Source organism: Vidua macroura, chromosome 2 (genome assembly GCF_024509145.1).
Source record: "Vidua macroura isolate BioBank_ID:100142 chromosome 2, ASM2450914v1, whole genome shotgun sequence".
NCBI lineage: Eukaryota > Metazoa > Chordata > Aves > Passeriformes > Viduidae > Vidua > Vidua macroura.
In genome coordinates, this window is record NC_071572.1 from 31,265,594 (window position 1) to 31,282,212 (window position 16,619).

The following is a 16,619-nucleotide window of genomic DNA, read 5'->3' on the forward strand; positions in this document are numbered from 1 at the left end:
CCTATGAAAGTCAAGGTTGTTGTTTGAGATGTCAGATTACTCTCTCAGTTGATTGCTATGCTTTGAAAGACTTCCCTGGTTAGCTTTCCAAAGTGCATGTGTGGAGGAGCATAACTGCCATACCTCCTTGGATTAAAGGCAAAATATTTTTTCTATGCCAATACTTGAAAAAATAATTTTTTTAATGTCTTAATGCTGCAGGGAACTGGGGGAATGAGAAAGTACTAATTATCTGTGTAAAAGGTGGGAAAATAATGTTCATTGTTGTGCCCTGGAAAATTGTAGCCAAGCCTAAGGTAGTTATGTCCACCTGCTGTGTTAAGAATAGTCTTAGCTCTAGAGGTTTATGTTTTGTTTTTTTGAGGGGAAGAAGTGGGGTTTTTCAGGGTCTTGTTTGGTTTGAGGTTTCTTTTGTTTATGGGGGATTGTTTTGGGGTTTTTTTGGGGGGGGGTGGTGTTTTTTAGGGTTTTTTTTTTTTGTTTGCTTTTCTTTGTCGTCATTCTGGTGGCTTTTGTGGGTTGTGTGTTTTTTGTGGAGGTTTATTGGTTTGTAGGATTTGTTTGGGGATTTTTGTGTTGGTTTGGTTTTTTGTTTGGATATTTGATTTGGGGGTTGTTGTTTTTGGTTTCTCCTTTTTTTTGTTATTTTTATTTATTGAAGGAATGCATTTTAGTTTTAGAAGACAGGAAACAGTTTGCATTTTGTTGCTTCCTCATAGGAAGTCCCCAAATATGAATGATGCTACCTATTCAGCTAACATTGTAACCCATTTTAGCTTCTATGGCCACAGCATCCTCAAAAACACAGTATTTTACCTTTCTGAAGTCAGTGATTAATTAAATTTGCAGATGTTGTAACTTCAAATTACTGAGGACTTGTTTCTGTTTGTCTGTGTAACTTGAGCAGCAGCTGCAGAATTTGGCAAGTGCAGGTCTAGTAGAGCAGGGGAGTTTCCTGATATTTCAAGGATGCTTACTGAAGCAGTCAAAAATAAAACTGTGACTGGCAGATTGAAACACAGAAAAAGGAAAAATGGACCAAGCATTAGAAAGACTTACCTGGCGGGGAAATACATCTGATGGTGGAATTAAGAGTAGAAAACACACATTTGATAGCAATCTTGTGTCTGTGAAAAGATGCAGCAGGCTTTTTGGTTTTGGGTTTGTTTGTGTTTTTTTTTTTTTCTCTTTTAAGTATTAAAAGAGCTCTTTGAATTTCAAGCAAATTATGTCTGCCATGTCAGTTTGAGGTAACTGCTTAGTAACTACCATAATAAATTTGTGATGAAGAAATTTTTAATGGAAATACTGACCACATCTCTGACTGAATAAATAGCACATCTATTGCACTGTGACAGAGCACTGACTTGTTCCTGTAGTTTATTTTTCCGCACCAAATATTTTGCTGAACTGAATTTGAGTTTTCTGCAGTTGACTAATTACCTTTCATTAAGTCTTTAAATATTTAATTTTTGAGATCTGAGAATATTGTCAGGGATAACACTGTCAAGGATCTCTTAACTTAAAGTGAGAACTGAGCTCACTTCACTGAGCAGAAAGTAGCATTTGTGCTTAGTTTATGCAAGACCTGGCTGGCAGATTCCTGCTGAATATTGAGCAGTCAAATAGATGATGCTTGTTCTAAACCATACCTGGAGAACAGGGACATGTAAATTGAAACATTCTAATGCTTACTTTTGTCACAGCTCTTGTACTGAAGCTTTCCAGGTTCTTTCCAAGCAAAAGTTCTCCAGCCAAAACACTAAGGTCCCTTAATAGTAATCTAGGGTCTCATCCTTTGCAATAAGAAAATAGATACATTTCTTTCAGTAGAAAATCCTTGAGAAGGAAAGTAGATTGAAGGAGGTTCCTCTTAAAAATAAATTGCATAACAGTGTTGAAGATATGTTTGGTTTTGGTTGTTTGGGTTTGTTTTTTTTTTTTTTTTAATAAAGGGATGGACTGTTCTCTAAATGCTCAAAACAGCCTGCATTGTAAAGATAAATAATATTGAATTTCTGCTCCCTCATGTTTTTACATAATTATTGAAATCCACTTTGCTGTTTTCATATGTACATTGCTGTTCCAAGCACAGATTTAATTATTAAAACTGATAGTTATATTTAAGAGTTTCTTTATGAACCAGTTAAAACACACCTGAGAATGACATTCCATTGCAGCACTTAGGTGATGCTGGTGTCCATCATCATCACAACCATTTCTTTTTTGACTAAGTTTCAGAGTACTCCCTATAGGTGTGATTGACACAACTCAGATGTTGTTTTCAAAGAACATATGCACTAATTACTTTGAGAAAACCCTTGAAAGTGCATAACTTATGGCCGTTCTACAATAGGAATTTAGAATGGATATTTTTAGAAAGGGCTTCAGGTTTGCTTCAGTATAAATGCATTTTAAATGCTGACTTTTATTTTAAAAGAAAAAAAGCTGCAGGAAAAGATAAATATGTATTTTATACTGTGGGAAACAAAACACACTGAAAACCAAAACTCACCCCAACCTCACTAGTATACACATATAAATTTGCTTTATATTTTTAAAATACGAGGCTCATTGTTTCCTGTATGTAACTGCTTCATCAAGGTTAGAAGAGACCTTCAAGGTCATCTAGTCCAACCATCAACCCAGCATCCCTATCCCTAAGTGCCACATACAGTTGCCTCTTGGAAACTTCTTGAGATGATGACTCCATCACCTCTTTGGACATTATTCCAATGCTTGGCTGCTCTTTCAGTGAAGAAATATTTCTAGTATCTAATCTGAACCTCTCCTGGTGCAACTTAAGGCCATTTCCTCTTGTCCTTTCCACTGAGACATGGTAGAAGAGACTGACCCTCACCTGGCTCCAACCATAGGACTTGTGCTCCAGACTCTTCTGCAATACTGCTTTGTAGTGTTACTTGGAATATTTTCAAAAGGATTAGCTTTTTACTTTTTTTAGGGGAAGCTGTTTACTTTTTTTTATATGGTTTTGCTTGTAGTATTGGGGTTTTTTCCTTCCTTTTCCCCTGTCACTGCTTTGAACTCTGTAGTTGCCTCATAGCTGGTTGGCCTCTCCTTTTAGCAAGTTACTGAGTGGTCATCCTGATGTGACATTGACTATTAATGAAGTGATTTTATAAGGTACAACTTGCTGACTGGAATTTCAGTTTTAAAGTGGAATCTTTATACCTTGACAAACCACCTTGTAGATTACATTTACCAGCTTGTGCTCTGCTATTGGCATAGATACTGGATGTGCAGTATTTGTGACTGTTCATCTAATTTTCTGTATTCTGGGCATTGGAATCACAGGGAACACATGATGTTGACCTCACTTATATTTCCTGTGGCATTTTCTCACAACACAGAATTGACAGTCATGCAAGAAAATATATATTTGACTATTTAAGCTAGAAAATCAATGTATTGAGTGTGAATAGTATCTTTCTGGACTCCTGGTAATTAAACATATACATTATTTTGTCTGCTTTGAAATGATTGTGACAGTGCTGAAAAATACCTGCATAGAAAGTGACAGATGGGTACGTGATATTTTGTAAAGGAAAATAAAGGCAGATTTTAAAACATGTTCTCTAACAGTGAAAAATAAAATTAATTTTTTTAAAGTACAAAATATTTACCAAAAAAGTATCATAGCAGTCAGTCTTGTATGTATCCAAAATGTAATTAATTATCCATCCTACAGGGATGCACATCCTCCTGTGGCTAGAGAGATACAAGATCAAATGCATTACATCAGAAAAAAAACCTTTCGAACAGCTTTCTAAAACTGGAAATGGAACTTCCTCATTATTTGCTTTTGCAGTAACAACCACTCAAAACCTAGGCACCTGCAAAATTGTTTTGGTTTTAGATGAGTACAGCAGTGACTTGCCTGATGTATAAGCTGTTCTTTGTTCATAATCACTGTTCAGTGATATCCACTTCAGCCCAATACATTAAACCTTTTATGGGCAGTTTTAGCTCAAGAACCATGTAAGTGCATAAACAGAGAGTGTATAATTTAGAAGTAATCTTTAATTCTGATTCTAAAGATGTATGCTGTTAAGGTGCAACACCATTTTATTAAGGTTGTAATGGTCATGTCAGCTGATAGGAAATATTTGAAAATCTCTGAGTGTATTATTTTAAATGTTTTGGTGTTTGTCAGCACATTTCAGGTGGGATAATACTTTTAGTGTACATAAAAGAGAATTTGAGAACTTTGGTTTTTCTGTTTGCATAAGCTTCTGTACTAATGAGTAGAACATCCTCAAATGGATGCACTGACAGCAGGGATTTGGCAGGCAGGCTCCCAGGCACTGATGCTGTTTGTTCTGGGCATGGAATTCTGCCCATAACAATGAGGCCAGGACTTCATATGAAAAGGGAAAAAAAACCTCAAAGTATGATCAGAGACAGAAAAAAAGAGCTGCCTAGAGCCAAGGACATGCTGCTTTTTCCTTAGTGGTACTAATATCCAAGATTTGTGTACTTGGCAGTGTTCCTGGATTTATAGTTCTTAGTCAGAAATCTTGGAGGCTTAATGCTATTGCCAAAATGTTAGATGTCTAATGGCACTTGAGATACTCTAAAATACCTCATGTGATTTCCAGAAGGACTTGAGTCTCTGAGATGTCATAATTGCATCCTTCCAGACTTTGGTGAGATCACATATCCAAGTGCAATCTCAAATGGTGGCAAATGGCTGTGCATAAGAAAACTGAAGGGAGTTATCTGTGCTTCCCCAGCCGTGCTGGAGGGGTAAAAAATGTTTATGTGCATACACCCACATACACACACACACAACACTAAACTCAAAACCCCAACAAAGCCTTTCTATATCTCACTGAATTAAAAATTCAGCAGAAATAACCATGTAAAAGAACAATCAATCACTCCCAGCAAAAAATGCAAACAAACAAAAAAACCCTATCTATTAAATAGAAAAACCCCAAATCACCTCCAAAATGAAAAAAAGTAAGATTAATTTAATGCCAGACTTCTGTATTATAGTTGATCTGATACCACTCCAGAGAGACAGTTTTGCTTTAGAAAGTGGATGTCATAGTCCTTTCTGGGAAACAGTAGAAGAGTAGACCAGAGAATGAAATTTTCTTACACAGCTAAATACCTTCTACACATACTGCATAAGTGAAGAGGGTTGGGAAATAGTACAGGTTTCATTGACTCAGATTGAGTTTTGAAGTGGTGTGGGAAAATTAATCTCTTAGGCATGTGATGGATAAAACAGACTCAGACCACTCCCCAGAATCCTTCCATCACCTCTTCAGTCAAGCTACTTTGTGGTCCATTGACAAACATGAGAAAGTTCAGTCCTTTTGGTGCACTGGGTCGACACTTCTGTGAAAATGGGCAATTCAACCCTTGCAGCTCTCAACCATGCAGCCCAATTTATACAAAGACACTAAGATGGGCTCATTTTTGTCAGAGGAAGTGAAATCTTACTGGGCATGTTGCATAGAAGGTAATAGGGTGGGGGTATTTTTTGTTTTGTGTTGCTTGGGGAGGCTAGGGGATTTCTCCTTTGTTTGTTTGTGGGGAGTTTTTTCTGAATTTGATATTATAATTATATAAAAATAAAACAAAGGCTTCCACTGCATTACTTACCTATTGTGAGTATTTGGCAGATGCATATATATATATATATATATAGAGTGGAGGAATTACACTTTTTTTTTGGAAATATAAGCAATTTTTTCAAATAACTTAGGAAGAGGCATGAAGAATAGGATAATAAATTGAGCTTGAGAGAAGGAAAAGAAATTATTAATCTTCTTTTGTGTTTTGCATGAGGAAATATTGCATGGTTAATACTGGTTTCCAGTGAGAGTAGAATAACACTTCCTAATTAGGATTCTGAGAAAGTGACACAAAGGAGGTAGATTAGTTTTCTTTTACCACATTTGCATCCAGTGATCAAAAATGCTGGATAGAACTGGTGAATAATGACTCTTGCAGTGGATGATGGCATCTATAGAGAGCCAAAAAAATGCTGACTGAATATTGCTTTTGCAGAAATTCATGTTGTGCAGAATTAAAAACTCTAAGGCTGCATGTTGCTATGGATAATTTGTTCAAATGTGGAAGGAAACATTTCCTCTTTGCATGCTTACCTATTTTCCTTTTCTGAAAATGGGATATAAAGTACATCAGATTGCTAAAAAGAGACATAAGGAGAATATGTGAAGGAAAGGATTCGATTCCTGATGTTTACAGAATACAAAGGCCTGCATCCTTATATTCTTAGAATCAGGTTTAGTATCAGGTCAAATAACTCATTTCCTTCAAAACAAAACCCAGATATATTGACAGTGGATGTGAATTGTGCTGTTTCAAGTATTTTTGTATACTGTTTCCTATTATAAAATTGCCATAATTTACTTATAAAATTGTGTATTCCATTCTATTTCAATTAGAACATGTAATTAGAACATTTCTATAGATAAAAAAATAATTGGCACTTTATTTAAATAAAATATTGAAGATTTATTAACACCTAAAAGAAATCAAATTGGATAGTAGAGAGAATAATAGTTTTTTGGGCATAAGTATGCTTGGATGTGAGAGAAAGACGAGAGATTCATCCCTTTATAAGCAAGATAGGGGGTGGGTAGAGGTGTGCATGGTTGGGGTTTTTTTTGAAAGCACAGGTGATGAAAAAATTTAGCTATTAAAAGAATATTAAAGTCAGCAGTTCAGATTAGTAATATTGATTAATCCATCTTATGGGGGATGTTACAAAAGGTGAGAATCTTTCTGGGTGCTCACTATTGGAAGGGTTCTGAACCTGAGTGTGGGCTTTTAAAGTACCCTGATACCATCAGTTTGCCAATGCAGTTAACTATCTTTTGTCAGTGTACAAATGATAATCACACTTCTACCTTCTCCTGCCTTTGTGTGTTAGGATGTGTATGAATATTTATTTCATTTATTGGCTGGGGGGGTTTTCCCCTCTATTTGTCTTGATTTTAGATGTGTATCTAGCTCCATGGCAGCAACTCAACCCCTCAAACTGGGTAAATACTGAAGTCACTGAGTATGAAAACAGAAGTTTTCTTTGTAGCTTTGACTTTGCTCCATTTAGTTTGGTGATTGGTGTTGGTGTTTTTTGTTTTGTTTTGTTTTGTTTTGTTTGTTTGTTAAACCTTCAGTGCTTTTGAAATTCTGTGTATTTTTTAATGCTACATTAAATACTAATACTTAGCCTCCTCTTACTCTCATACCACATGGAGGTCATGAGCAGAATTTATGTAAATGAGTTCACAGATTTAATTTTTACTGGTAGAGAGGGAGTTTGTGTTTGAATATCTAGAGTAGCTGGTTATTATCTTTGACCTGTGACTATTTAAAAAGACACTGCCAGCAGAAAAGGTTCTCTTGGATTCAGATACATTAGTATTATACTTAGCAATTGTAAGTTAGAGATACTTTTCTCTGATTACTTTGATAAAAAATGTTCAATTGTGTTCATGTTTGTATTTTGTAATTAAGAAAGTAGTGAAGTAATATTCCATAAGGCAATAGTAGGGTTTGGGTTTTTTAACTTTAGGTGAATTTGTGTTTGATTGGGATTGCTATATTTACAGATTCATTGCTTTCAGAATTTTTATTTGAAGGAATGCTTCAGAAGGTGTTAGGTTTAAGCATCAGGTAGACAAGGAAATCTTAGTGATTCTACCCTAAGAAAAATGTTAAGTAATTAGGGGGAAAAAAAAGCACATGTTTTTACTGTTTACATGGACTGTCATGTGTGAATTCCAGGATAGGTGTCAAAATAACTTAGCAATTGAGAGCAAAGCTATTCCCAGGTCCTTCTCTGTATTGAGAAATATCTATCATAGTCTGAAAACCATAGAGTCATAGAATTATTTAGGTTGGAAAAGACATTTAAGGTCATTCAGTCCAGTTATAAACCAGTGCTTCTCTTGAAAGAAAAAAGGACTGGGCCAGACTTCGTACTACTGGTGTAGGAATTAAATAAAAGGAAACAACCTTGTAACCTTATGGCTATCAGCTGGATTACTCTACATTAGTGATTTAATGAGGACCCTAAATGTCCTGCAAATGTCTCTGTGGTTTTTAGAAATGTCTGTTTTACTTAAGAAATATCAGATGAATAAATCAGTTCATTAGTTAGGGGACATAAGAGTCTTCTCTCCACCTGAGAAGGAGAAACCCTTAATACTCTCTCATGCAGTTAAGTATCTAGCATAACAGCAAGTTTGTAAAAAAGGCCTTGGCATATAAAGAATGCAAACCCAAAAGGTTTGGGGAGGTAAAGATAGATTCCTTAAAAGCCATTTCAAGGGTTTTTGAAAGAGAGGTTTCACTGACCTTTGTTTTGAAATTAGTTTTACTCTTTCAACCCATTTCCAAAGAATCTCCACTGGAAAATCTCCCCTGGCAGAAAAGCAAGTTTTACAAAAGAATAGCTAATGACACTTATTTTAGGAGCTTTAGAACATCTGTTTGTTCATAAATTAAATGTTATTTCAAATAAGATTTTCTAATTGGTAAATTTTAGTTCTAAAATAAATATTATAGATCTGGATTGACTGTGTATGTGTATTTAGGCTTCTGTTTTCAATCTGTGTAACTTTTAATGTCTAAGTAGGTGTTATCTGTCAAGTGTTGAAGCAAGGCTCAGATATAAAAATATCCCTTCCTTTCTAAACATAATTTAAAATGTGACATGAGCATGTGTTACATTTGTGTGTGCATATGGATTAACAGATAGTTATAGAAAATATACTAAAATAGCAGGTTTGATTACATGGAAATCAGGTTTGATTAATTACTGCTGTAAATTGTTCTGGCACTGTGCCAACTGGGGAGTGCATTGCTCTAATGGAGTGACAACTGCTGAGGGGAGGAAGCTGCAGCTCAGTCTCAGAGCTGATGGCACAGTAGGAGAAATGGTTGGCTGCGGCTCTGTGCTTGCAGGGTTGTTTTTAAAAACAAGCAAACAAACCCAAATAAATAAATGACAACCCCTCACAAACAAACAAAGCCCTCACTGCTACTGCTTCCCCCAAAAAACCCATCCAAACCTCCAAAGCCAATCACTGTTCATTGAGAGCACAGTGATCCCAGATCTCAGGGAGTTTCTTTGTGGACTTCTAGGTGTGTCTTCTCAGAACAAAGTGCTAAGGAAAAGCAGCATGTCTGTGGTTTGGGTGGACATTTGATGGGAATACCTTAGATGGCAAGTTCCATTTTAAATTAAGTCTCCTTAGAATTTTCAGTGTTTTCAAGAGAAAAAATGGCCAGTACTGCTTAGGATATCTGACTGACTAAGGAATGACTAGTTAGATCTATTAGGTCAAAAGACAGCAGAATGCACTTTTAGTTTTCTGGTCAGCTTTCCTGAGAGTTTTGTTTTGCTAACTATTGAGATGTCCAATGAAGGCATCTTCCTAGAAAAAATTATTATTACTTGTTGGGGTTTTTTGGATGTCAATAATGTCTAGAAAAAGTCACAAAATTTGTTTTGGAAGAACTGTGGAGGTTTTAGGTAGCTTGTGTACTTTGGAAGCGACTAACCTTTACATTAAAGTACAGTGTGGAAATTATTTTTCCTGAGACACAGTAGTGAGGCTTATTTAGTCCAGTTCTGTTTTCCAGTACACGTGTGCAGTTCTGCTGAAAGCAATGCAATAGAAATCAGTGTGGCTTCCTTGTATCAAAATATGAGGTTTTACTCCTTTTCTGAGCCTTGATAAAAGAAATGTTCTACATGTGTGTGCGTTTTCTTAAAATGCTTCTATCATTTTGGGGTCACAGACATTTCTGATTTGGGGTCAGAGCACTATTTTCTTCTACTTTCCTTGAGCTATGAAGTATGGATTAATAGCAGGTATTCGAGCTGGTTTCAGATATATTGGATAAAGACAAACTGGAATTTACATTTCTAACTGCATCTTAATCAACTGCAAATTGAGATAATGTTTTTAATTTTAATCAAGTGATAATTTCTGAACGAATTTTGTCTCTGGCTGGTGACATATTTAATGTCGAAGAGAAATTAACAGTAAGTGCCATCTAAGTTCCAATTGAAGAAAGATTTGAAATGTGTTGATAGATTTTTACATATTCATTTAAACCTAATAAAAGTAAAATAGTCTTCCTAGAAGTGGTATCTGAGTAGGTGTAGGACCTAATTAGTTTATGACAGTAATCTGAATTAACTCCGGTCCACTAGAAAAAAACGGCAAGTAGTGAACAATTTTCAAGCATTGATTCCACCTAGTGGTAAAAAAATATTATTACTGGTTTACATAATACATATTCAGAATTACACGAAGTTCCTGTTATGTATAAAGAAAGAGGAATTAAACTGGCTCTTTTGTAACATAATCTACACATGTGCAGTACTGCAAAAGCTGTTCAGAGTAGGCAGATAGAATTTGAACACTTCACTGATTGATACTGATAGGGATGGCTTAGATAATGTTTCAAACATTTACTCTGTCCAATTAAAAAAGTTAATTGCACAATTGAGTGAGAGTAATGGCTTTGTACAGGTTTTAAAAAGTCCTTTTTATGTGTGTATACATGTCAAAATCAGGCTTTTATGGTTTGGATTTTTTTTCTTAAATAAATCTGTCTTTGGAATAGAAGTTTGAATTCAGGTAACATGAAGGTTGTGGATGTGGGTTGGGAATTCCTGGCACAATAGTCAATGAGATTTTGCAATGAACCGTGGTGGAGAGATGGACTTGGGGAACGCTCACCTGGCAAAATATTGACTTGGCTAAGTTCCCAGAACTGTTTCAGAATGGATCTGCAGAGGTCATGCTGTGGGCACAGGGAGAGGGTGATATGTGCTGGGGAGAGGCTGAAGGAAGGCAAGGCTCCTGCTTCTGGAGGTGATACCAGTGTGTGCCAGGCAGTAATGACCACAGTTTTGTGTAATGCAGTCTGGCAACATGATGCAAACTCCCTTCCTGTGTAAAATGCCCAACTACTCTTTAGCAACTGAAAACCTTGACCCCTTCCAGTCACAGTAATATGTGAAAGCATCTTATCCCCAGCTGATGTAGGCTCAGTAGAAAAATGGCGTTTATCCTCATAACAGCTGTATGTGACAATTAACATGTAAGACAGTAACACAGCTGATTCTGACTGATGTATGTAGACTGTCTTTTGTTTTCCTTTTCATTTATAGGTACTTGTTTCACAGTGGCAATCCAGAGCATCCAGGAGACATACTTCTAAACACAACTGTAGAGGTTTTGCCTTTTCAGGTACGAATGTTTTGATTTGTGTCTTCTCCATTACATAAAAACAAAGTCTCTTTATGACTTTTTTAACAGTGAGGAGACGTAAATGCTTGTTTTAACTGTATGAACTTGATGTTCTGATGTTCTCATACTTTTCCTTCTTTTAACTGGATATGTTCATAGAAGACTGTTGTAACTATTCAGATGTTCATTTAGGGTGCAGTCTGCTACAAGTGCTGTTGGTAATTTTGAGGTGAACAAGGTCATTTTCTTCCAGTGCATTGCTACTATTTAAAACAAAAAAATACAGTCTTCCCTCTCCTGTGTATTTTGGGAAATGGGAAACCTAAGTCAATCTGCTATTTGACTTAGTAAAAAAGTCTTAGTTCGGGGATTGACACACATCCAAATCCACTAGATACCAAAATACATAGATTCTTAAAAAGAATGTGTACCTTTCTCCCAATTTCTGATGTTTTTTTCCCTATAAATGAGCCAGTGTTACCACAGGAGAGTACTACACTATCTAAAGGATATTCTTGTTTGAAGTCAGATGGTATGAGTTCTTTTTCTTCGACTAGATATTACAGCTAACTATTTATATCACAAAGACTGAGAGGATTAAGATATTATTTCAGACAAATTTATTTTATTTAGTATTAAAATGGCAAAATATCTCTACCTTCCCTCATATACCTGGTGCAGGAATCTTGAAATCTAGGCCGAAATTGCCATATGTTGAATATTTTTTTAACTTTCTTTTCATCTATTTTTTTAAAGTAAGTAATCATGGAGGAATTTCTATTTCAATTTTCCCAGTCTGCCTTCCTTGGAGCAGGCAAAAATAGAAAATTTGTACTATTCCCATCCTTAAAAAGAAAATTGTTAGTTTGGTTGTAATTACAAAATGTGACATGTGGGATATTGTATCATAAGATCTGAGGGGTTTGTTTCTCAACACCTGTGGAAATACATTCAACCACAAAAAAAAGCAGCAGCCCTCACTTCATCTAAGCCAAAGATACAAGAATGCACAAGATAACAGGCAAAAATATGCATCAGGCATCTGTTTTCTGGCTTTACTTGGCTGTGGAATGTCCCTCACTGGAGCATCCTTTAAGGAAGTAATGATACAGAGGTTCTATTGCTATTGATGCAATTTGTAGAAAAGGTAAACAGGAAATTCTGCATCTGGCCTGTTCCTAAGCCACTGGTGTCAGAAGAAAATATTGTCAGTAAAATAATGTCAGCTGAGGACAGCAGCTCCTCAGGGCCCTGTTTCTCTACTCTGGACTTCAGCAGAGCTAGAAACTCATTCAAATATTTTAACCCTGAACTTCCTTAAGTAGAATTCAGAAAAACAAAAAACCCTTAGAAACTAGAGTACCCCCAGACTGGATTTGTCTGGAATTCAAGCAGCATACTAAAAAATCCCTCAAGACAACCTATAACAAAAACCTGCCCCTAACACCCAAACAACAACAAAGAAAAGCAAAATACCTGCCCCCCAAATAAATAACCAAAAACATTCTCACCACTTTTTCAGCAGCCTTAGTTCAAAATAGAAATGGAAAAAAAAAAAAGCTTTTCAATTTAATGTCCATTTTGCCAAGCATTTTTAATTAATTCCTGGGAAATTCTCAGAGTGGGTCTTTCAGTATTGGATCATGGTTGTAATTTTAAAGCTTTTTTTCAAGATCTGTTCTACAGGTTTTTTTGTGCTTATTAAATAAAACTTACTGATCCCCATCCATAGAGTGAGGCAGTGATAATTGTGGTGCTTCTCTTGCTGGTCTGATGGCTTTCCATCTCACCCAAAGTCTTAGATCAAAAAGTAAGCTGTAAGTTTTAATTTGTCCAAGAGAGAAAGCTCTTGTTAAGCCATAGAAAAAGAAGGCAGGTCCTGCCTTTGCTTGTCTCCTACTGTGCATGCCAGTATGTGCTAAGTATTCTGTTCACGTGGCAATTGCCATGCAAGCTTCATGAGGCACTTAGAGTACTTGATTTTTCTCCTTTGAAGCCAAGTATTGTTCAGTTCTGGAACACTGCTGCTCTTTTTTTTTTTTTTTTTTTTTTTTTGTGTGTGTGTGTTGGCTTGTATGAGGCTATAAATAACTATATTTCACAATAAATTCTCTTTTGTGCTTTGTTGTTATAGAGTGAAGAAATGGTATTAAGCAAAGAAACCAAAGACAAACGCTTAGAGGATGGTTACTTCAGGATAGGTATGTAACAGTAAAAAAAAATGTGTATTCTTACTATTGCAACCCTTAAAGACATCTTTATTAAAACCAAAACAAACCTAAATCTGAGTTTTTATCATTCACTTTTGGGTACATGGCCCCATAGGCTTTACTTAATATTGTGTCCACTAATTCTTTTCAGAGACTGATGTACTAGAGATCTCTTATGACTCTTAGTTGTAGTGCAGCTACATCCAGCTTTTCTGCCAAGATTGATCACCTGGATTATGATAGAGGCATTTCCAGGTTTTGTAAGATCACCTCCTCTGTCCGACTGCACAAGTGCTTTGGTGTGAGTTGTGTGCTTGGCCTGGATTTGAACCCACCCTACAGACAACCAACTGTCTCATCACAGGATGAGATTGGCATTTCAACAGCCAAGTGGCTGTTGGGAAAGATGCTTGGATACATGTTGTCAAGGAAGAGATATTTTACACATGGATTTTAATTAGTTGCTGGACACAGTTTGGGAAATCCTGTTATAATGGAAGCACGTTTTTTTTGTCATAATAAATTACAGTTGTTGTCTCTATGGCTTAACTGTAAAGTCTAACTGGGCTTTTAAATTGAATTCTTACTCATCCAAATATAATTGAAGATGCTTTAAATAGGAATATGTTATGCATGAATGAGCTATCTTGTCCTTAATCCTATTTGAAAACACATAAGCCAAAGGCATCATATTAGTTCTGTGATATTAAATGAGTACCTGTGCCAAAATCTTCACAGAGTTTGAGGTGTTAGTGCCTTTAGACAGTTTCAAAGCTTTTATTCTTATGTGTAATCCTGTTCAGATTGGTGTGTGCTGAGGATTTGCCCCATATTGTTTGCTGCTGCAAAACTGGATCTGATGCCAAAATCACTGCCTTTTATTTTGGGAATGATTCTGGTTTCACTGTGATTCTGTCACAATGATACCATGAATTGTGATACTGCAGATACATTTTCTGGATTTTGTACTTCAGTTTGTTGAACAGGACTTAATTATGTACTTTTGCAGGGAAGTTTGAAAATGGTGTAGCTGAAGGAACAGTTGACCCCAGCCTAAATCCTATTTCATCATTCCGGCTTTCAGTGATACAAAATTCAGCCGTTTGGGCAATTCTGAATGAGGTAAGAGGTGGTAGAATATTGAAAAACATAACCGGTGAATGGGAGATTTCTTCATTCTCATTTGAAGCTCAGACTTTCAGCTAACACTAAAAATAGTTACCTCTTATTACTGAGAAATGTAATACACTAAACCGTGACTTATTTCTTCTGATTCTCTATTTCAGATTCATATTAAAAAGATGACAAACTGATCATGGAAATCTGCTTTAGAGGAAAAAGAAAGCATTCTTGAAAATTCTTCCTATAAAATCTGACATCCTTAGCAAGTCACAAATTGAAAATACTGAGCATGCACCTTATTCCAAATGTCATTCTTTTTCACTTGAACTCTACCTCTTGTGATATCTACTGTAGATGAGAAGATTGTATTTACCCCTTCTTATCTGATCCATCCAGAAACTGATGCTCCACACTGATAACGTTCATCTGAGGCCCAAGTTGTCCTCCACTGTAATGTGACTTTACCATCTTATGGTTGCAGAACCCTGCTACCCTTAACCTGTACTATTTTGATAGTATAGTAATACAGAGTTGTACATATTGTTACATTCCTTGAAGAAAAAAAAAAAATATAATTATTGTTAAATAAGTTTTATGAAGGGGGTACTTTCGGAAGTCCATTTATTTTCTATAACAAGAACCCTCTTTTATAGACTGTCAGGGATATATATTAAAAATGGTAGGGATATTTAATTTATTAAAATAATTTGAAAAGTACATATTTTTATGCAGTAAAATTTTAAATTGATATAGTTTTTTTATGAATTCTCTAGTTTAAGTTATCTTTCTACATTTTTCTTTGGAGATGCAAACATAAATTAATATCATATTTCAAATATACTGCCATGTTTAAAAAAAACAAGATTAAGTTTCTAAATTATGTAGTTTTATACACAGAATCTGAATGATGTTCAGAGGCATAAACAGAGTTCTGAAGAGCATTATTCTTTGGGGCTATGAAATTCCACTATGTACAGTTTGTAGCCACATAAAAAGCATGTTGAAATGTCTTGTTTCATATTATGTACTAAATCTGCAGTAATTTTAGATTTAATCCATTGCATTTTAGAAGAATTTTTTTTTACTCCAAACCAGTTCTTTCTAAAAATATTTGTAAACATTTCCTAGGCTGAACAAATTCATTTTCTGTACTGAAGAAAATCATTCTCCAGCTTTGCTTTGGAGTGACAAGAGGTTACCTTTTATCAAAAGAAGGAACAGTAGATACATTTGATTTACAGAGGTCTCCTTTTAAAAAGTTCTGTTGTTTCAGTGTTTATTTTGGATACATTAGTGAGTAGTTACAGTTTATTTTCTTCCTTTGTTTAAGAACAAGGTCTTAGTTTGACGCCTTTATGCATCAGTATGGAAACTCGCACTAACTTTATAGTAGGAACTGAATTTGGCCTCAAGTTAGTAGCCTGCCTTTTTGTTTCAAGGGAAACAACAGTGATCTCACATGAATCAGAAATTCGGTCAGGAACAGAACGTGGTCTGGATTACAATCAGAGTGGAACTGTTGCAGTACTAATGCTGCTGCTTTTCTTAAGAGTCCTTCTGCTTAGGTGCTTATGTGTAAGGACTCAGGCATGGGAAGATTTCAGTTAGTCAGAAATGGCCAGGAAAAAGAGAGGCAGGAATTCCTCCCTTTTAATAGGAATGAAATGCCTGATTGACATTGGAGGGAGGCATGCATGCTGGCTTGGGTATTGTCAGTTGTGCTGTGAACCAGCCTCCTGGAACTGACATCTCAAACTCTGGCCAGCTTTCCCTGTGGAAAAAACCACACTCTGCTACCCCCAACACAGAATCATAGAATCGCTTACGTTGGAAAATACCTTTATTGTCTTTGTGATCAGGGCACAGATGCACAAAACCTGTTGCAGGTTCCCTGATCTAGAGCAAAGGTCTTGAATTTGTACTTCCCTGTTAAAGTTCAGCTGATAGATTTGGGCTCCCTTTCATGATAGGCTTGTAAGGAGCAGGAGCCTAAAGCTGCCTCACTAGCACTGCA

At 35.9% G+C, this 16,619-nt stretch overlaps 1 protein-coding gene across 1 annotated transcript in view; it reads left to right on the forward strand.

Moving 5' to 3' along the window:
• MGAT4A (alpha-1,3-mannosyl-glycoprotein 4-beta-N-acetylglucosaminyltransferase A) overlaps positions 1 to 15,317 on the forward strand; it is a 72,883-nt gene extending 57,566 nt beyond the window's left edge. The window contains exons 13-16 of the mRNA XM_053971854.1: positions 11,195 to 11,273; positions 13,408 to 13,474; positions 14,493 to 14,605; positions 14,770 to 15,317. Coding sequence (XP_053827829.1) covers positions 11,195 to 11,273; positions 13,408 to 13,474; positions 14,493 to 14,605; positions 14,770 to 14,796 — 286 coding nt within the window. The 3' untranslated portion in view covers positions 14,797 to 15,317. The remainder of the gene's footprint in view (positions 1 to 11,194; positions 11,274 to 13,407; positions 13,475 to 14,492; positions 14,606 to 14,769) is intronic.
• Positions 15,318 to 16,619: the final 1,302 nt, after the last annotated feature.